At 30.8% G+C, this 24,469-nt stretch overlaps 1 protein-coding gene across 1 annotated transcript in view; it reads right to left on the bottom strand.

The window, feature by feature from the left end:
- Positions 1 to 24,469, bottom strand: part of LOC112690865 (polypeptide N-acetylgalactosaminyltransferase 3-like) — a 33,221-nt gene that overhangs the window by 3,688 nt on the left and 5,064 nt on the right. Inside the window, exons 2-5 of the mRNA XM_025564969.1 lie at positions 2,917 to 3,026; positions 2,381 to 2,561; positions 2,116 to 2,285; positions 101 to 268 (exon numbers count right to left, since the gene is read on the bottom strand). Coding sequence (XP_025420754.1) covers positions 101 to 268; positions 2,116 to 2,285; positions 2,381 to 2,561; positions 2,917 to 3,026 — 629 coding nt within the window. The remainder of the gene's footprint in view (positions 1 to 100; positions 269 to 2,115; positions 2,286 to 2,380; positions 2,562 to 2,916; positions 3,027 to 24,469) is intronic.

The raw sequence follows: 24,469 nt of genomic DNA, 5'->3' as shown, positions 1-24,469 counted from the left end.
AAAAATAAAAGTTAAAAAAAACTAAGATTATTTTTATTCACAGATTTTGTTTTGTTTTAATGCTATAAAAATATGTATTAATTAAAGATTAGGCTGTTACCCGAAGTGCATTCGCAGTGCGCATCAAGGAACACCAATATCTCACCACGCGCCTGCCGCGCTCCCATCAGCCGCGCTTTGATAAGACCAACCCTTTTCGGCGAGCGCAAGACACGCGTTGGAACTTGCAGCTTGGCCACGTGATCGTCTAATTCTTTTGCCAAAAAAGCTGAAACATTTTACAACAAGACGTTTCAGATATCGCGTAAAACCATTAATAATAATTTTAATAACATACGATACGCCGCATATGATTCCACTCCCCCCCTCCGATCGTTATAATATTGCCAAACGGCGAAACATTATCGTTTTATCGTCCGAAGACGACATTTTGATTCGTCTGACGAGAGCAGTGCCGAACAAGTAGGTGTACTTTCAAAATTGATCAGTTCTAGAGGATTGAATATCTTAACATTAACGTTAATCCCCGGTAAAAGGATGGTGGAAATAGAAATAGTAGCTCAAAGCAAATAAAGAGGGCTTGGAGGCTAAGACCCCGAAATTACCACCCCCTTCAATAAAGTATTAAATTGCAAGAAATGTTATTTTTTTTATCAGTTTAACAGGGCCCTCCAAACATTTTTTTGGCGCCTATGCTTAACATAAATAATCTTTTATAAAACAATACTATTGATGTAAAACCGTTTTATTTTAGTAAATGTATGTATTACAGAAAATTTTGTAACTTTTTATTTAACAACCCCAACGATGGTTGGGTATATTTTATGAATGATAGTTCAACTCTCAGGAACATACAAGGTTTCAAGAACCGTAAGAATTAAACGGGATCGATTATTCATAACCGTGCTGCAAACTTGTAAGTCGTCCTGAGAATGACTAATGAATCATTTTCGATGTTACAACCGTGGTTCGATTCCTTTCAGAAATTTAACAGTTAATTGCATATTATGAGTAAAATAAAACGTAATACAAGATATGTAATCATAGAAAAAAATAATGAAAAAAAAAACCATAGATAGCACGTGCAATGGATCAGTAGTCCGTTTGAAACGTTTTTTTTTTTTTTTTATAAAATTATACTATCGAAGTATAATGATTTAACATTTAACGTCAGTTTGAGAACATCATAGAGAACTACTTGAAACGTGATCCTCTAAACGTGGCAAGAAAATTGTTTTCGGCGATCAACCACGCACATTGAAATACCTTAGACATCTTGTACAAGCCATTTTAATCAGTTATTAGTTTTATTTTTCGTAGCCTGAGGCGTACCGCTTTCGTTTGTATTTATAAGAAACACCAAAACACCATGATATAGTGAACTCTTACGCCGTGAGCTGTGTATGTTGGCTCCGCAAAGTGGTTATATTCATTTTGATAAATAGTCGGAATGCTTTTGATAGTGCGAGTCACTGGACATGGTTGTATAGAGAGGAAACCTAATGGCGATCATAAAAATACGCTTTATTTTAGCGTACTATTATTCGACTACGTATCATCTATATAATTTATTATTATTATTAAGTACCATTATAACACAGATGAAATAATATGATGTTTAATTTCGATCAGAACCGATAAACGATCTATTTTGAATTATTGGACGTGTGGAATTTACCTTTATGGTAATTTTTGAATTTTTTCTCGCCCGAATATTGAATGTAATAATATACAACTGCTTTGAGCACGAATATCATAATTCAATATACGGTGCTGTAGGTATACCGAGTACAACAACAATTTAAGAAATTTGTTTGTTGAAAAAAAATATATAAATCTTGTCCCGTTTTCCCGTTTGTGTGTTTAATATTATATAATACCGTAATGAATTAGCAATTAATTTTATTTATGTATATATATCTAAAGAACGATTGAGTAATTTATGATAAGGTAAACAAACAAATCGTATAATTATTTAAATACTGCAATAATAGCTCATAGTTTTATTTATTATTATTTTTTCTACGTATAATATTCGCACGGTAAGATGTTGTCAATAATTAATATTATGATGATAGCTCGCTGAAGGCTGGGAATTAAAAAATGTCTACTTAGTTCGAGTGCTGGCATCGTCGACCAGAATGATCTCGTTTAATATCGATCTCGGCGAACGATCTATGACGCTCTGGACCGTTCTCAACAACGTCGACCAGGCCTCGTTGTGGAAAACAATTATTACGGTACTAGACGGAAGCTTATCGATATGAATCTTTTTCAGCCTACACCTGTGCGAAACAAAACATTTATCAATTCACCACCATGTACAACTTCAATTATGCAGACCGCAAACGTTTAAATAAGGATGGCAAAATATAGTTACGATTTTTTACGGACGTTCGGCAGCGACCGGTTCAACGGTATACGATCGCTAGCCATCAGATTGAACCTATTGATCCTGTAGAGTTTTTGCATTTGTGCAGACATATGAGGTGGTATGATGACCGGAGTTCCGTCGCGGCCTTCCTTAGGTTTTGGATCAAACATGTTTCGATTGAGCAGTTCTGCGGAAAAAAAAACCAATCACATAGAAATAGTTAAACAAAGCAGATCGCAGTGAGAATAATGAAAAGACTCATCATATTCCGAAAGAGGAAACACAATACATTAGCACTCTTATTTAGGGAATGGTTATTTAATCACGATAGAAAGAAAAAAACTGTCACGGCCTACGGTTCATTTCACAGTAAAATTACCAGAACCATATAATCGAACTTAAGATCGACGACATGGCTGGTTAGTGTAGTTAAAAACGTTTAAAACTATAGTTTTAAATTTAAACGTGTGTTAAAAATCTGAACGAATCACAATGTTTACGTACAGAAAATGCACTATTATTATTGTTATTTATTTATTTACCATCAGTGAGATTTGCACTTGCCCCTACATTGTTGACGTCTCCCAAATAGTGTCCCACAACCACATGCAATCCTCTGCGATCGATAAACTCTTGTTGGTCTCTTTTCAACCTGCAACAGGCGAAATAATTAATTTAGTGAAACAATTGGCAAAAAATATGAGAGCAAAAAATATTAACTGCCAGTCGCAATCATCTATTTTTCATATAATATTAATAATAATAATAATTATATGAAAAACAACATATTTTTATGAAAAAATACGTTATCATACATCTCATAACTATATGCATTCACCAATCTATTGTTCGACTTCAATTTAATGTCTTCTATGATAGTCACTAAATGAAAAATAATTGCTAAGTATAATGTTTTGATGTTTAACAATACTCGCGTATAATGTATAATTATTTTAACTACACGTCTAAATTATTTCTTATTTACTAATTTTTTAATTCAAATCTACTATTATTATTCTCTGTACACTTATACACAGGTTTTCAGGAAATTAACATATATATATATATATATACATTTACAACGGATAAATATCAAACAAAATGTACATTATTAATAGAAAAAAGTTTTTAAACATTTCAATATAGATACAATTGTAGTAAATATCGAAAGCTTTCGGCCAAAAAATAGTTTTTCTTTTTCCATATACATTATAGGTTATCAACATTATAATAATGTCGCATCTTTGTAAGAAACATACTCGTGTAGTTTGTTTTCGTAAAGAAACATTATTCGAGCACAGATAATTCCCGATACTATTTTATTTTTTCAGAAACCGATTTCGAATCGAAAGATTTTCAATAATTTTACATAGAATTTTCATAATGTATTAATAAGTGTAAAAAGTAACTGCAATAATGATGTTCATAAGCTTTAAAGTTTTTCAACCATCGGCAAGACCTTAAAAGTTATTGACCGCACACACACAATACATCGCGAAACGCGTACAACGCAGAAGAAAAACTGGAGTACGCCTTTGAAAACTTTCACCGAATATAATGTTATAAGCCATTGGATTCCGTTTGATGTGAGCACGTCGGCATCAGTTCCATCTGTCTACAAGTTTTCCATACAAACCGAAATGATTAAAAAAAGAATAAACAGAAATTCTCTGAGTTTTCAATATTTTAAAAATGTACATTTCATTTAACATGCAGACTGTGAAATTTAAAAAATACTGTTAAATAAAATACGTAAAATAATACATACTATATATAATTTTGTACCCTATACATGCGTTTTAATTTTAAATCATGTTTACTTAATCAAACGCAAGCGGCAATAAACTATCAATTTTCTATGCTTAATCATCGGTTTTAATTTGCAATTCGTTTTTTCGTTATTGATCCCACAATTATTCCGTTTCAATACTGTTAGGTTTACGTAATGCGTTTTCTTAGATAATGCCTTGCCTTTATCATTGATTTCGGAACACAGAATGCCCCTTATTATTGAGCGATTGGACTTTGCGAAGAACCATTTGTTGTAATTATGTTCAAAATCGCTATTTTTTTTTTTCTAATGTCAAAAAGATCTTATTGTGAAATATAATATTTTAATGTATGTATTAAGCTTTAATTCGATAAAAGCTACTTACAGAAACCGAGTCCATTTTGTCCACGTCGGGCGGAGTTTTTAGTCTTGTTAACACACGTTAGAATCGAGATCGGACCGTTACTAGGCCATATTAATCAGTGGCCATATTAAGTGTGGAATTTCGTGTATCATATTATGTATTTTATATTATATTTACCACATCAGTTATTATCAAAAAAACAATACTAACTGGTGTGTAAAATACCAGGTGTCTCTACTGTTTTATTTATTTATGTTATAAAATAACCGTTTTGCTCGAATAATTTTCAAACTATTATAGGTAAGTACATTATTATTATCATTATTATTATTATTATTATTATAATTATATTATTATAACTGTTATTAAATGGTCTTGTATCCGCTCAGTTTTTTATCGTATAATACAATTAGGAACGTTCAACCGCGTTTCGAATTAAACTTATTCGATTTTCTACCCATATTTTATATAAATTTGAATTACAGGTATATAGAGATTCTGGAAAAAAATATTTGAACTGTATATACACGAATAGGCGTATACTGGTATGACGCGTCCTACGCCGTCATTTCACTCGAATAACTTTCAAACCGTCGTGGGTAAATATTATTATCATTATTATAATAAACTTTCGCGTTCGTTTGGATTTTTGGATAATACGTATTTGCACGGACGCGACCCATAAAGAGACGTTGGTAGGCGAAGTATACATGAGTGATATGTTCGGTCGTAATTATTACCAAGGATATTAACCCGTCAACACGTCATATTATTCGAAGAGTATAATCATAATATAGTAAATATTATCGTATTGTTTACGTCCGAGTAGTGTACTACAGCCCAGGCCCGCTGTCGTTCCGGTGTACGCGTTAACCACGACTACGATGTTATTATCATTATCATAGCATTAAAAATAACTGAAATATGCGCTATTTTATAACCTAAAAATAATCTTAAAATAAGTGCGATAATGTAACGTAAAAAACACGAAAGTTAGCAAGATAAAAATTTGTTTAAAAAAAAAAAAAAATGTTTTCTTTCGTTCATTATTTAAAAAATTATGTATTTATTGATTTATGAATTGAAAACTCTTTGAAAAATTAAACGGAAATAAAGGACTTTTGTATTATAGTCACAAGACTTTCCTCTACAATTAAATTATAAGATTTATGAAATACGCATAATTATTCAAATTAATGCATATATAAGTGAAAAATAGCACTGAAACTATAGAAATAGAACCATAAAACTAAAATAATATACAAAAACATGATGTGCAAAATTTTGCACTTGAAATCCTTGTAACTAAAAAAAATGTATAACCTCCTCCGTTATTTCAATTAATATTCTATGATTTTAATTATCAAATGCAAGAACCCCTATTATTATTATTATTATTATTATTATTATTATTATTATTATTATTATGACCATACAAATACTGAAATAAATAACTAATATCACAATTCATCATTCAGCCGTTATACATGTTTAACAGCCTAGTCCATCGCAATACGATGGCCACGGGGCCGCGAATGATAGGTGCATTACAATACGCGTTGTTTTCGTTGTGAAATACGGGCGTATTATCATATGATATATAGGAACATAGAAAAAATTGCATAAACTCTAATATTCAGGTCGAATAAATTAAAACACGATGACGCCAATGTCTATTATATATTATAAAATGTATCCCACAAGAATTTAGCCACTGCTATGTCACATAGGATATTTAAATCTCGTATGTAAATCTTATTTTTTCTTTTTTTTCAATATTATTAGCTTTCAATACGGTGAAACAAAATATGATATTATAATGAGAAAACAATTTGAATTAATTTAGTGTCGTTCAGATGATTTTTCGCCTAGATAAAAAACAATTGATCTAGTTAAATAAAAGGTATAAAAATGATTGTGATTTATACACATGCAAATAAAAACAAATAAACAAACAATAAATTATTAATAAACAAATTTGTAAAAATGGCGAGACTCCTAGATCATTTGATATACAAAGTTTGGTAAATGGTATCGCTGTATTGGTCTTTTAAACTTGAAATATATCATTGTTCTCGAAAAAAATAATTCTGAGTAAAAAAGGTAGGCTGGATCGGTTAATATTACTGGTGATAGTTGATATATTAAAATAACTAAAATTCTGAACAAGATACTTATTAAATAATAATAATACAATACTTAACAACGATGATATAAACATGCAATAAAAATGCCAAGTATCTATATTTATTATTTTTTGTTTTGAAGAAAACAAAAATTTGATTTTGTCAAAAACCGATATATCATAAATTCAGCCGTATTTATAAAAATTTCGTCAGTTTTTTGCTACTCGTATTAAGAAAAATATTGGGTAAAAGTATTATCTTTCAGAGTACCAACAAGATAACATTTTTTATCAGAAATCTTTTATGATTGTGATGAACAGAGTAATATCTTTCTCGTCCAAATTATAAATACAGATATATATAAAACACACACACACACACTGACAAAACCATTACATTCATCTTTTTATTCAGAACGTAAAATTTTTTTTTATATTTTAACAATTTCAAACCAATAAAACGCTACACGCAAAGCAAATCGGTTAAATTAATGTTTATTACAATTCTTGTTCGGACCATTTCTACGAAACATCTTGACAAGTATGTTTAGACGAACGAAAATATGTTTACGAACAGGTAACTAGAACGAAGTGTAACTAGTTGAGGTTGAAGATACTCCACTGTTGATTCGACCGCAGAGCATAGAAATAACGAAAACAAGTAGATCCTGCGCAACGACCCGATTAATGTGCACGCGGCTCGCGTGCGAGCATCGTCCTTACGAATCATCGACACGTTCGCGGACAAACGCCCGTTATTTCTCATCCCGTCCGGGAAACACGATCGCGTGTTACATTCTGGTCGTGTCCCTGTCACGACCGAGAACTGGCACGTCGACCCGAAACGGAAACGTCTGCGCCTGAGTGTAGTGCATTTTCAGTTTTGGCAGATCGAAATGGCCGTGCAACAGCTGCTGCCGCGGCCGCTAAACGAGTTCGATGCGCGCAACGCGCGTGTATCGACGTCGCTCCGGCGGGAAAATAACAATGAAATTGCTGTCTTGTGACTCGTTTCACATTGTTGCTTCGTATTGCCACCGCCGCCGTCCCGGTCGTCTTTTGTTCGATCGATTATTTATGTGTGTGTGCGCGCGCGTGTGTGTGTGTGTGTGTGTGTGTGTGTGTGTGTGTATGTGTGCGCGCGTGCAAGTAAAATAAGAGATAGAGGGAGATACAGGAGAGGATAGAGTATACATCAATAATAACAATAATAATATCTGACGGTAAATTATTATCCCTTTATTTTCATCCGCGCATACAGCGGTACGCAACGTCAGAGCAACAGGTTAACGACGACGGGCGGTGGGTAACCGAGGTCATTCGACACATAACAGGTATATGTTTATTATATATATAAATCGTATACACACAGCAGTACAGTATTCTTCCGTGTGATCGTAAGGCATTTCAAAAACGGAGTCGTCACTACTGCCGCTGTTGCACCGCCACCGACGTAAAACTCGTTTGTCACACACAACCAAAAGGAAAAAAAATAAACGTAGGAAACAGTAAAGTTTGTATGGGTCGATGAACAACGCATATACATTATAGCCATGGTCTACGGTGGATCGTTTTACGAGTTTTTTTCGTTAATATAAAGTGTGCATGTGTGTGGTGTGAACCATTGGTATGTAGCTGAAGAGGTAAAATTGACTTGCATTGTTTAACAGTGAAACGGGTATTCAATAGTTCTTCAAATACAATTTATATCAAAATAACGAATAAAAATATATTCTATTTAAATGTTAACATTTGTCCGATGATCTAAAATGACCTACAAGGAAATTGATATCCAATAACGACAAGCATTTCGGTTTAATTATTAGTTTCACTTCGACCACCAAACAACCGATAACAGTCTTCTCCTCAACTCTCGATCTTCTATTGCCATACTATTTATCATCTCCTTCATCCCGAGTTTTAGCTTCCTAATCTAAATTTGAATTATTATTTATCTCCCTCATCCTCTATTTATCCCCCATCCTCTACTATATATTAACCCTAACCACCAGTTTGGATATCAATAGAGTCACTTTAAATATATAAGAAGAAAATTGTCTCATGTACAACTTCTCCTCTTGTCTAAATATCTTAGCCACACAACTGCGTACGTGCACTGCTGCAGTGAACACAGTTCACGCACGAGTACGTATATGATATACGATGGAGAAAACTGATGTTACTTGAATTGATCAGAGACTTTATATATGTCCAGTGATGTATTGCTAAAATAAATCATGGGTATACGCTTTATTTTATGTAGTAACTATTATATGGTAGGAATCAAAAAAACTCACTCATGTTAAATGATAACAAATTTGAATTTTTCTTTAGAAAAATAAAAATAAAAATAATATATCCGATACCGAATCACGTCATACATAACCACAAGTTGTATTATTTATATTTATCAAATTTCAAGCTATACACTAGATACGGCCTTATATACGCGTATCATCCATTTTTTATAAGCTATACGCCATGGATAAAAATAGCGTATTGGATATAAGCCGTATACACCACTGATTATGTCTAATAACGGTGTGAAAATAACATCATTGTTTTTGCACGCAGAACAAAAGTCAGAAAAGTGTTGTAAATTATTTGCAGGATGCGGGCGCTCATAGATACGAGAAACTTCTTGCGCCCCGCGCACAATTTCCAACAGTCAAGAGCAGCTACTTTGCACGTGAACGGCGAAACATTCTAATTCGATTATGCACCCACAGACGATATGACGCACGCGACGAAACAGTCCACTGAACAAACTTATGTTAAGTATATTATTAACCTATTTATCATCTCACAGATCTTTTGTCCTCGAACAATTGACACTTTATTATGAAGTTTTATATACACACGTTGTTTATGTTTATTTTATATTTAGTATTTATTTCTCTTGTTCGAGTGCCGGTAATATTTTTCGCCCCGATCAAGTACTTCTACTACAAAGCGAATCTGATATGCGAATAAATTATGTTATCGTTACTAAACTACTCATCGGCTAGCACACTTTGCCGGAAACCGTCCGTGGTACGAAATACACTAGGTTAAAATGTTCGATCACGATCATGTCACTGAATTCACGTCTCGAAAAAAGGTGCTGATAACCGAAACACGTAATCAGGTATATTCTTATAAAGAATGTGTTTTTGACCAGCTCCTAATTAGTTTGCACACTAGCTCAGCAGTTGCAGCGCAATAGTATAAAATTCGTTATCGCGCATAACGAGTTCATGTATTGTGTAACTGCTGTACATACTTTAGTAGTATAGTAAGTCTTACCACTCGAAACGAGCCAATTTTCATGCACTTGTAGTGCAGCTACCGGCACGTGATTAAGGTACTGTATGACTAGAAGGTGTAACTATGCTAATTGCACACGCCTCTGCGCCGAGAACAATGTCTGTACACACCGACGCGAGTTAAACCTCTATATGTATTTAACTACAACAGTTGTAAAACTGTTGTGATCACGTTTAAACGTATTTTTACTCGAATCGAACAGACGATAATTCCGATGTACTGTCGCGTCCCACGTAGTCACTCAATAACAATGACATAATACATGAGTTCGTATGATTATTAAAACCACGGATAAGTTAAATTATTCTAATTAGTTATTAAATTAATTCAGTTAACCATTTTGTATGGGAATTTGAAATAAAAATAGATAATCAAAAAGGTAGTAACTACACCTTGAATATTTACGTCGATAAATATGGGTTGGTCGAGAGATCGGTTACGCACACAGAATTAATAAGGAATTATCATATTTTATTATCATTTCATATTCATATACACACACACACACGTCCATCGGATATAAAAGGGACCCTGAAACAAGGGCAAATTAGACGAGTTTTGGCTATACGACACTAAGCAGCTTCACGCTAGTGTATGTCACGATTTTGGACTTAGAAATATTTTAATAGTTTAATTGTCAGGACTTAGAATATTTTCAACAGTTTAATTTATTGTACTTAGAATAATTTTAACAGTTTAATAAACCAACTAATCATAAAGAGTATTAATTATTTCATCATTATACCTACATTCAAGCGTTGACTAGATTGAACTAGTAACTGAAATACGATCAAACGGTTGGCATGCAACAGTACCTGCAAAAACGCTACATATTTATTTTCTGGAAATTATATTCGGAAGATCGGAGAGATCGTTCATCGCGATTGAAAAAAATATTGGTCTTCTTAAATAAAATCGTGAATTATTTGAAAAGCATAATATATTATTACGTCTTAAGACTTGCCCTCTACTGGAACCGTATCTGACGTTAAATGATAGTGTTTACTCTAGTCACGAGCTTACCGATACCAGTCACGACTTATCGTTTTAATGAATTAGTGCCGGATACTTGTATTGACGTTAAAAATGTCATAGTTGCCATAGATCAGTTATATAACAATAATTTATCTCTTGTATATTATACTACGGATTTAACTCACTCGTTATTTTGCTTATTAATCTTATAAAAAAAAAAATAAAAAAAATATTTAAAAATGAAACAAAGCTTTTTTTTTAACGTTTTAAAATGTGTCGAAATATTAGGTTTCAACTAGAGATGCAAGGTTAAAAATATTTTTTTTTATTGAAATTTTCTGAAAATTTTCAGCAACATTGAAAATTTTCAATGACTGAAATTTACGATTTTTGTAAATCGTAATAAATAATAATAGTAATAAAAACTGTGATAATAACAATAGTGATAAATGATAATATACCGACTATTTTATGATTCTATTTCTAGGTTTATTTATGGGTATGTTTGTTGTTTATTGTAGGTGATTACTGATTACCAGATAATTAGCTAGTATGGTCGTATGGATAAAAACGTGAATAGTGAGTGTACATTTTTGATTATATTTTATTTATTTGTTACATTATTATTTAATTAATAACATGGGTAAAAAATTAAAAAGTGCGCTGTTTCATTTTACTCGGGAAACCAATCAAGTTGGTGATACAGGTAGTAGAAAAGATATGTACATTTGTAACTATTGCAAATGGAAAACAGTTATAAATGTTACTAGGATGTTTGAACATTTACTAAAAAAATGTATAAAATGTCCACCAATTGTTAAGCAAACGTCGGGTCTAAGTTAATTAACACATGTACGTAGAAATTCAGACTCTGACTCTGAATCAGTAAATATAACCACATCATCCGTTCAAAAAAAAAGTACCAATGAATATAATGCAATTCGTGGATTCAATCAACGACAATAAACAGGTAAGATTAAGAGTTAAGATGGTAAATTATAATATTGAGACTTAAGGGTATTAAATATTTTTAGAATGAGATAGACCAACATTTTACCAGAGCAATTTACTCAAGTGGTACACCATTTCATGCAGTTGAAAATGAACACTGGAAATCGTTTTTCAATAAAAACCGTCCAGCTTGGAAAATTCCATCACGTTATGTTCTTTCAAACAATCATCTTGAATCAGAATTTAGTAGTATAAAGAATAAAATTGATTCTAAGATTTCTGATTCTTATAGCCTTGGTCTAATGTGTGACGGGTGGACCAATATTCGTAGAGAATCTATCATTAATTATGTTATTACTACTCCCCAACCTTTATTTTATAAAACTTCTTCTACAGGAGCTGAAACACAGCTCCCCCAACATCAGCAGCATGTGAGTGTACTTTTAGCAGCAATATTCATACAATAAAAAGAAATTGTCTGACAAATGAACGTGCTGGTAAGTTAGTTTATATAAACCACAACTTAAAACTCTAACAAAAAAATCTTGAAAATAAGCCTACAATTGTTTAAACTGTATTATCATTTATAACATCTACCTCAGCAGAAGAACATATTTTGCATATAGACACTAGAAATGAAAATGATTCAGAGTCAAGTAACGATTCATCTAAAAATTTGTCTATTAACTCGTTTTATTACAATCAGTCAGATAGTTCATCAGCTATTGTTTCAGTACTCAAAAACAAAAATAAACGTATACTTGAATCAGATTCGAACATTGATGATATACAAAAAGAATGTGAAAATCAAACACAAAAAAAAACTCAACTGTAAATTAACTAGAAATGGTTGTCACTGATGATCGTATAAATATGACCTCTTTAAAAGTAGGAGATTTTATAGTGATTAAGTTATTCATGTACTAATGTAAGATGTATTATCTAATAAAGATTTAATTAATTTGAAATCCTATTATGTTTTTTTTTTTTAATTTTTAACAGAATATTTTTAATTAATAAAATATATTAAACAGTTAGTATTTATATTTTATAAATAAGTAAAATATGTTAAACAATTTTTATTTTTTTTTAAGTAAGTCGGTAAGTTTTTAAGTTTTTGGTGTATAAATGTACAATTAACAAATGGTCTGTAATTAAAAATCCATATGAAAATTTTTTTCAAAATTTTCAATATTATTGAAAATTTTCATAAAAATTGATAGCTCTAGTTCCAACCATAGACCTATTGACTAATTTATTAATAATAAATAATAATTAAATATTTGTTAATAAGGCTATGGTTCCAACAAACAAAAAAAAGTACAGACAGTGGTGCGTTATTTAGTAACTGCCAGGTATATAGATTATTCTGGGTAGCGAACGATTACGAACGTTTTATTTATTCTTTTTTATAACACGATTGCGAACAAATATCGCTTATCAAAGATTTTTTTTTTTTTAGTCGAAAAACGAAGGCTACGTTGCCAAGCTTATATTTTTCTAAATATGTAAAAATATCTGAATTTTATTTTATTTGAGGATTTGATTAAATTTTTTTTTTTTAAGTAAAACTAAAATCTAATCTACTCGATATTTATTATACTGTTATATAATAATTACTAAAATACTAACTAAAATAAAATTATACAATCTTATTTATTTCGAACAATAATTCGTTATTTTCATATTACATCTAAACTCGCAGTTGTACAAAGGCGAATAATATTCACCTGGTGATTTACTGGAAACCGTTTTAATCTGATAACCACAAACCATATTGTTACTACAATAGAGACATAGCTTAATAAGATTTCCCGTTATCAGATTGGATGTTGCAAATTATTTACAAACCGGTCTATGAATCTCGATTAACCATCGTAGACCAACCTAACAATGACTATACATCATATTTATAGTATTATAGAAATATGTAAACATATTGAATAAAACATTAAGGTTTTAATTTGTTTGTACCGTTAGTTATATTGCATTATTTATAATATTATAAATACTGTATTTGATTATATGAATATAAAATGCTATACACGAGCCAAAACCACTTGAAATTACCATACGAATAAAAAGATTTGTATATTTTCGTAATTTAATACCAATAAATGCATAATATACATATTATGCTTTATAAAATACCGCGGTTTAGAGACAAATTTCATTGAGCTAATATACTTGAAAAATACTTTACTAAATATTATGATACAGATATTAAGCAATTTTAACAATTGATATAATTATCAATTCTACAACATAAGAAAAAAGTATATTTAAATGACCAAATTAGGTTTTGGTAGAACATTAATATAGTAATTACTTTTAGATAAAAAAATATACATGTATAACCAAAATATGACAATAATACGAGTATATTACAAAAACGGTTTTATATATGCAAGGTTATTGGAATTTTGACAAATATTCTGTACATCGAAATATTCGTGAAAAGACCGAATGAACTGAAATGAGAATAAAGAGCGATTAAGCGCTTGCAGCAGTCCATTGATGCGATAAATTCCCTTACAAATCGCTTTGCGGTTTTGAGACTGCGTCTCCAACTAGAACATATCTACCCTGCAGCAGTACCTACCATTATAAAATGCGTACAGCTAGTCAAACACATATTTGATCGCCGGAGTGGCATTCAAATTGGACGTGATACAATTACCGACGAAGCTAGAGTATGTAAAATAGTGTCGGTACAAAAATTGTTTCGACGTTTGATAAAATATCCACAGTGCTTAAAAAAAAAATACGGTTAATCGATGACGATGCTATAATAATTTAGTACGCAAATATTTGCGAGTATAACAAAACACATATATTAATATTCAGTAATGAAAATTCTTCTCAGGTCATATCGACCGAGATTTGGCTGTCCCCTCACTGCACTTAGGTTAGGTACGAGTACACAAAATGAATACCACCAAAGAGAATTAATCGACTATTCCGAGTAGTCACATATATGCTTTTAATATGTAATTGAAATTAATTTATTTAAATTTTACGGAAAAAAATAAAAATAAAATTGAATTATATATGCTATTTAATACAAACGCAACGAAAGTAGCTTTTAAATAATCATTTTCTATTTAATCTGTAAAAACTTAAGACAATTTTGTATCAATTTTTATTCTGGAACACATATGGTTTAAAATTAATATTATCTTATTTAAAAAATTAAAAAATAATGAATCGATACATTGGCAATATTTTTTATATTTTTTTAGAATTTTTAGAATTCGTATGTCCCATTGAAAACCTTTAAAACGCAAACAACAATGGAGTTCGAAGAAAAGAAAAATATCAAACATTTGATTTTACAAAAATAAAATAAAAACAATAATAATAATAATAATAATAATAATAATAACAAGCGTAATAATGATAAATAAATATTGTAACGTGATCGGCGGTGACCAGTTAGATATGTGATGTTCAGGAAAGGTTTTCTGGTCCTTTTTGAATATATTTAACCATAGCTTAGGACCATTTATGATTTTGGAATCTTAATATATATTTATATATGAATAAATATGGATATGAAATCGGCTGTATCACGATAAAACGGAGTTCAGGTACATTATCGGTAATCACGAAGAACTGTCATCACATATATTCGGTATTGGCCGTTGGCCTTACAATATTGATACATGCCCTAGTAGAAACACAGTGTCTACTCAGCAAATATACATAAAACGTGTGTAGACTAATAATGATGTAACCATCGTTAAAACAGTAAAGAAAACATCACCGTTCTGTACATACATATGATGAAGTTATTTTCGTAGGAATAACCTCTGTCAAACCATTGTCCAAAACAAAGTGATTACATTCGTAAACATAATCATATTTTTGACCATGATAATAATATACACATAACCAACATAATGAGTCATCACGATGACGAGTGAACGGGTGATTGTAAATTCCGCCCGAAATGAATAGGTAAAAACAAGGTCTATGGTAAATTCCGCCCGGGAAAAATATCCTAGTAATAAAGTTACATGTAAATTCGGCCCGAAAAAATATACAGGTACAAAAATATATTTGTAAATTCCGCCCGGAAAAATAAATATTTTTAAACTAAACGTTCCGTGATTATAGTTTTCGAACGAACACGAAACAATCGTATCTCAGAGGACAATCGTCAATCATATCATATCTTATAAGCTTTGCCACATATTGCGTTAATTATTGACGTAATGTGCAAAATATATATATATATATATATTTATTTATTTAAATACCTTCTTATAAATTATAATGATTAATCTATATTGTATCAGTAATAATATGATTAATAAAACACATTTAAAGATTTGTTTATTAACAGTAAGTAATAAATGTATTTTTTAAAAACCTATTGGCTATTATACCTATACGGTTTTGATCGAAAACTACAAATAAAAGTAACTTTAAACTTTTAGACTTCATTAAGTAGTAAGAACTTCTTATAACTTATAAGTTATATATAAGACATGTTTATTAATTATCAATTTTTTTTCGGGCGGAATTTACATGTACCCCAGTTAGTTTGAACTAGAAACATACATGACTAATATCCAACTGAAATTCTCAAAGAAATAGCAATTTTTTTCTTGTGAGTTTTTGTTTATTGATAAAAATAAAGATGCTGATTAATGTTTTTTATGGAACTTTGCGTGCACTTTTGAGAATGTTTATAAAAGTAAATTCAAATGAAAAGAAGAAAATGAATGATTAACACCAAAACGATTTTGTTGCGAAAAAATATATAAAAAAAAAAAAAATACTACGTAAAAACAAATACTTAAAAGAAAATCATTTTTAATTTTACTTGAATCTTAAAAATGTCAGATACATACCTAGTTAAAATATTAATTTCTGATTTTTATTAATAAAATAATTTATGTTGAAAAATATTTCCTAGTTAAAATCAGTTTTTATTCCGATTAATTTCTCAAAAATGGATATTTTGTACTAACAATATAGAATATAAAATATTATGTTATAAAACAAAATACATTTACTTTTTAATGCGTCCCGAGTGTACATTCTGTGTGATTGGAAAAACATTGAAAATGCATTCACAAAATAAGATGGATCAATCGTTTCCATATTATTTATAGCGATCCGAATAAGTTAATTTGATTCGCCATCGAAAACGAAATAAAAGAGTAGGCGAACACGTTAAAAAAACAAGAACCAGCGGAGGTGTTTTAATACATGGAACATATAAATATTAAAATAATATATGATCGTTGTCGTCGTTTTTTTTTTTTTTTTTGTGATTTAAAACGACACGAAAAGAGATGGAAATTGCGCAATCGGGAGTATACTATTTTATCGATCCACTAATACTAACAAATTATACGATTTTGGACTCCTTCAAAGCCATTCGTTTGTTCAGATCTTATACCGAATACTGCAAAAAACCCGTGCACGCAACCAACATGTACAATACATAATAGTAATACATGCATACCATGTGCGCGACTATCGCAATTTTTTTCTTTCTTTGGACACGCGCGAATACGACGGTTAACCGAACGGTTACACAAGCCGAGTGTAGACACACGCGTGGAGTGAAAGGAAACGACGACCGACTGCACATGGTACCTATATGGTTTCTGGTTCGTCGGCATACATAATGTGTGCTATAGTAATACTGTATACAGCCACTCCTGACCGTGTACTGATCACGCGCGCGGACGTTGAGCAACATTGCTATATCATACGAACGTGTACATTATGTCTTACGGTGCCAATAGCCGTTTCCGACTGTTGAACACGAACGAAGGATAAGAAATTGTAACATCTCCGCCCCTCCCGAATTTGTTTTGACTAAGAGTGCTAAAATGTAACACGATATAATATCCAACAGATTTTGTTACCGTCGTGTCTAAAAACAATCCGAAGATTTCCGTACGGACAGCACTCCATCGTACCACAGTACCCAAGTGCAAGATAATACCAATTAATTCGATTGCGACTCGATAGAGTACCAGTTTCGTATTATTGTTATGCACCGTTGGTTTGTTTTTCACCGCAAACTCGTACTTTAAAAATTCAAGTGCATTCACTCTTACGGCAACATTGTGTTTCCAGTTACTGTCTGTTGTCGCATATACCGTTATAACAGCGAATCGCCCTGATCGTGACGCTCTAGGGAGGCACGATCGATCGGTCGGAGGGACTAAAGATATATTTCAGAAACAACCGCAGACGTGGCAAATCTTTTTTAGATTAAGGTCGATCGAAGATCTGTATATACCTTTATTGGATATCACCGTATATACTTAAATATAATATAAATAACTTTGATTGTAACTTCTAAGTTCGTGTAACGTTCAGCCCGTCTTGTATGTACACGTTTGTTGAGAGATGATGAGTTTGAGATGAAGCGAAAATTTGTGAGAGTTTAGGTACCGCTACATTTAATAGTATTATAATATATGTAGTTCGAGAAGTGTTTTTATCCGACATCGGCCGTCTGCGTTTCATCGGCGAAGACAATTGCAATAATAATGTATGTCGATTATTATCAATGGTGGTGTTTCGCAAGTCCGACTGGAAAAATTCTGCGTCATCGTAAACACGTGAACAACGAAAGAACATCACGTCGTCATGGTATGATATCGTCGTCATGATCGAGAACCGCACACCTCTTTGCACCGGTAGACGGAGGGGAGAACAAAAAATAACAATATTAACGTTCTCATCGCTTCAGCCTGCGCGTCGAATCGGTCGATTTAAATGCCCACGAGCGACTCGTGCTTGCGCATATATAAACAGAAATCGAACACGGGTATTATAATAATGATGATAATAGTGAGAAAAAAATTAAAAAAAAAAAAACTGCGCGTGCGTGCAATAATACGACGTACGATTTTTGTGCCATTATCATTTTATAGTATGCCGGTGAAAAAGGAAGTAGTTTTTTTGTACCTACGCCGTCATCGGCTGAATGATTCGAAAAAGAGAATTTCCGACGGTTTTTAGATAGGTGCGACGGTGGCGAGACTTAAGAGGGGAAAAAACTAAACCGATTTTTCAAGGACCTGCATCGTCGTCATAGGCCGTGGCGGAGGCGGCAGAAAAGGATGCGAACGACCTGGTGATGCGCTACGATCGGTAATTGAAACCAGGACCGGCATCATATTGTTGAAATGTGAACAATATTTTAACAACATTTTCGCGGTCGCGATAGGCCTCGTGCATTCACACACACACACACACACACACACACACACGCGCGCGCGCGCGCGCACACACACGTACACGTACATTTACACGCGTTCACAGCTGACGAGTACACAACAACATATTTCTTGATCAACATTTCCCGTATCCATGCATGTAATTTTATATTATAACAGCACTACGACAACAACTATTGTTCGAGACTGAGGTTTTTTTTTTTATTAATATTTTTTGTTTCAGTCTACCACATTTTATTTTTTAATCGCGCGCCTCAACAGATCATAACAACGCTAAAATTGAACTGTAGTTCCGAATACCGATATCACGAATGCATTCAAGTGCGCACAATTTTGTGCGGTCTTCCACGTACCGAACTCGACCAGACGGTATTTATTATCACACCGCGTAGATTCGTTTCAACTATGAGTACAATACACTTCTACGGGCACTGATCTTCAACTCCAATAACAAATTATTTTGTTCCGTGTTGAATTCGCTTAATTTCCGTCGCAGTCGTTTGAACTCTTTAGCATAAGACTTAATCAAATTGTACGACACGAATTTTGGTGCTTTTTACGAGGATCGCATTTGGTATAAGTTTTCATTTTTTTTTTTTTTCATGATAATGAAAAACATTCATATGGTGTTTCTTCGGTAATATAATAAACACAAATAATAACAGAAATAAAGAAACCCAATTAATATTTTGTAAATTAAAACTGTACATTTTTAACATGACTTATACAATTAATTACAATGGTTCATGTTAATAATATTATGCTTTCTTAAACTTACAAATTATGTATTACACAGTGTATAAAAATACATCTATTTGAAAATAATTATATACAATATTTGTGCAAATTATATATAAATATATTTAACATTCAGATTATTTAATATGACGAGCAAATTCGATGACACAAATACTGTCGTGGCTCTAGAAAAGTGTCCAGTGTCATGACTTTACAAATTCAAACTCAGAAATTTATATTCTTTTTTTTGTTTTTTTGATAAGTTAGAGGCTTTAAATTACATTTTTGTACTTAAGTTTATAAGATCAATGCTAGGTTATAAATATTACCCGATTGCTGAATCTGAATAACACATGAATTTGTATTTTTTTAATTACATTACCCGACAAAAAACTAGTGTGAAATACTAAACATATTATGGAATGGTTGAAATACCTGATAATCGTACGTTAAATCTTAATATTATGTTAGAAGCCTAATATAGTAAATTATACCTTATACAGTACCTAATTGTAAATTTATCTCGGTAGATAAGTTGCGGTAAATTATAACGTATTTATTAAAAACTTTCCACGGTGCGGATAGTGTGTTCAATGATCGTTAGGGCAGTAAGTAAAAAATATCTATAATAGACAATTTTAGTTGGAAATAAAATATTTTTAATAATAACGTAACGGTTCATAATTGTTGAATAAAAATATATGTACAGTTAATACACAATATTACATTTTAATATAATTGTGTTTTCTTTTTTAAGTAATATTATTTTAAGTTATTACTTGTATTGAAAAACGAGAAAATTATTGAGTAAACTGTCCTAATAAAAACCACATGGTGTATTTTGTACAAATAAGCAATTATTATGAATGTGGAAAAAAAAATTAAATATTAAATGACTTCTTCATACACATAAATATGTAAAATCATTTTTAAATTTAACGGATTGCACGGATAAACAGTATGCATCCGGATTTAATGACTCGCGCTAGCGCTTGCCTGACCACGAGTTGTTTATTAGCTCTGGAAGATACTCCCGAGGACTTTTTTACAACTCATTTGCGCACAAAAACACAACTCGTTTGCGTACAATTTACGATCACTAGAAATCTTTTTTCAGAGAAACTTAATCACTTATAGGGTATACATAACCTGCGTACCTCTCCAAGTTTTAAATTTGTCATAACTGAAGGTGGAAAATGATTATACTCTAACAATATTTTTTTTTCGACCTTTTAAGAACACTCTTTGTCTAATCATACTATGGTGTCATAGGTTGGCGGGTCTAAAGATGTTGTTTGAGCTATTTAATTTATCACAACTTTAATAATGAATAAAAATCACCATAAAATAATGCCATCAAAATGAGGATGTTTTACTATTTTACATTGGTTTTTATTACGTCGACTTTTTGATTTTATAGAAAATTAAAATTCAGTATACCAGGGATTTCCAAACTTTTTTTACTCATAGGCACACTTGATCATTTTAAAAATATCCACGGAACATTTAAATAAATAATAATGAATATACATAATACAAATTGTATGTGATATTTGAGACCGGTGGTTTTACATAATTCTCTATTGGGGTGAAACAATTGAAACGATACAAACTGTTATATGACAATCAATATCACCATTCCACGTAAATCCAAAACATTAATAATTATCAACATATTTACGTTTAACTTTTAAATTTAAACTTTTATCACTCATGAAAATTGATTGTTTAATATTAATTTCAATATTCAAATTGTTGTCAGTTGCACAAACATCAATGTCATCCGTTAATTTACACTTTTTAAGTAGCTAATCATAAGACGCACGTGCTATATAGTCAATTATATCTTGAACTATATTCAAAAACCAAAACAAATAAACATTATAATTTAAAAAGTAATACATGCATGCATAATATTGAATTAGACATAATTTAACGAATATTTAAACGTTATTTGCTTTGATAATTTTTATAGTTTAATATAAAATTGTATCATAGTAGTACTTGAGAAACATTGAGTTTAATAGTTAATAAATATACGGAAATTATATGAAAACGAAAAAAATACAAGGAACCTGATTTTTTTACAATATAAATACATATTATTATTTTTTTTTTTTATCAAAACTGAACCGTGCGTATTATATTGCCATTTTTTACAAACATTAAATAAGTCATGTATGACTAACCGTTCGTTTGAGTGGTGAATTCGAAAAGAAACGGTTAACCCATTTTTTACAAAGTTTAATATTGTTGTGGTTCAAGAACTGAAAATAACGAATAACGTATAATTTTCTCGCAAAACCACTCCGATACATTATCGTGTACATCAGTACCTACGGCATGCACATGCACATGTTTGTATAACCCAAAAGTCATTAGAACCATTACAACAACATTATTTGCATTCGATTTTACCTGGACCGTGAAGCGGATAAGCAAAGCCATTTTACTTTATTTTTTTTCGCTGTTACCAGTCACCGTTATTAAAACCAGAATTCCATTGTCTTTTTTTATATTCATATATTATATTATATTATATTATTATTATTATTCCATCGCGGCATCGATCTCCGCTTTTCCCATCGGGACAACGACCGGATGGACTCATTCAACACGAAGGCTTGCATGCGTTTTGCCGCGCGCGCGCGCGCGTACACACAAATGCACGCGGTACACATATAATAGCCATTAGTATTATAGTATGCATAATTATGTTGTCGTTTTTAAACTTGAACTTGAAAACTACGAACGATTGTCATTATTATATTAATACCTAAATAAACTACGTTGAGGTTATTGCCCATTACGGTTAATAGACACCTAAAGTTTTCAGAGTAAACGAGATCAGTAACTGTTCGAAAAAAAAAACATCTGAGACACTACAGAGTGATGGTTTGGTAAAGTATTCAATAAAAGTATTCCAAAGAAATTGTCTTAACTCCTCTGCAGGTAGAAATATTCAATGTAATATATATATATATATATATATATATATATATTTGATTTTCATTGTTATATGGTCATTTCTTATGTTAGCAATCGGTCTCACTCATAGTTTTACTTAAATTACTACTTACTAATAAAACTTCAACCATCGTCCCGCGGAAAAAAAACCAAAATCAAACTACGGAGACTATTTTATTATATTCAATCAATCCGATTATATTAGTTATTTTATTGTTTAGCTAAATTTTATAAAATTTATAATTTTTCGACGTAGTAAAATCATTCTCAATATTTGAATTCACATAATGTAAGTCATGTAACCAGTTTTGATACTTATCTAGATAAATTATTTGGATTATTATTTAGTCATCATTTATTTTATCAAGATAAATAGTTGCACGTTATCTAAGTAATTATCTCAATTAAAAATGCTTAGGTAAAATCTTCTGTATACAAAAAAAAAAAAATTCAAATTTGTGTTGTCAGTTTATTTTATTTATTGATAATTATCACTCAAAATTTAAATTCTTAAATAATTCAGGTAATAAAAACTAGATAACAATATAATATATTATAAACTTTTTCGTCAAGAACTCGGTATCCAACGATCAGTGTTATTATTGTGTTGTGTTTGAGAGTGTTGAGTTTGTAAATTAATAGAAAATTGATTATAATTATTTATTAATAAGTACAACTGGTGAGGTTGTACTTATAACTCAGTCAGACCTAACCTATTTAATTGCATCTTATATGATTATTTTTAAGATTAAACAAAGGCGTAAGTAAAGATTATTTATGGGGACAGAGTTTGATATATTTAAGTAATAATATAAATAAATATTATCTGTTTATTTACTGACTTTTATTTGCTATTTGTCAGTGAGAGGTTTGAAGGTACTCCAACCTCTTCTGCCTACGCTACTAACATAAAATAAAGTGTTATTTTATTTATTGTATGTTTAGTATACATAATATATATAAAAAATATCTTACTATATAACAATTCTACGTCTACTAATATAAATTTAAATACATGTTATGAAGGTTCTTAACAAACACAGTTTACTGTTAGATGTCACATGCATAAAATATTTTTTTTCTCAATATTTATTTACAATTTTTAAAATGTTTGTTAATTTAAACTTATTGAATATTAGCTAATAATAATGTCTACTGTCAACATTAATTTAAATATATAGTGTATGTGTAAATAATATTGAAGTACTAGGTAATATACTAGTATCTAAAGTATAATCTCAACAAGTAAGATTCGAAGTAAGAAAAAAAAATTACCTTTTTTTTATCTAAATAAAAATGTATTAACCTTATTTTTTATTTGTATATATACATATTTGTCGTATTACCTTCGTCTGAATATGAGTTAAAAAATATTTATCTAATACCAACATTGCATGTAACTATGACTACATTTCATTTTAACAAAACTGCATACTATCTACATACTTATAATAATCTCTATTATATTATTTTGTAACCAACCCATTTATTTATTTTTAACTATTGTTATTTTTTTTTTTTTTTTTAGTTTTATTTTCCATTAATTAGATAAAGCTCAACGACAAGAGTTTTTAACTTAATTAGTTACTTTTATATCTGCTGAAAATCATAAATTTACATATTAATTATAAGGACTATTAAGTTACTTCATTATTTCTCAACCCAACCATCGCGTAGTGCCGGT

Source organism: Sipha flava, unplaced genomic scaffold (assembly GCF_003268045.1).
Source record: "Sipha flava isolate LNK unplaced genomic scaffold, YSA_version1 52457_pilon_pilon, whole genome shotgun sequence".
Taxonomy (NCBI): Eukaryota; Metazoa; Arthropoda; class Insecta; order Hemiptera; family Aphididae; genus Sipha; species Sipha flava.
The sequence above is the reverse complement of the archived record's forward strand: the minus strand, read 5'-3'. Positions and strand labels throughout refer to the sequence as shown.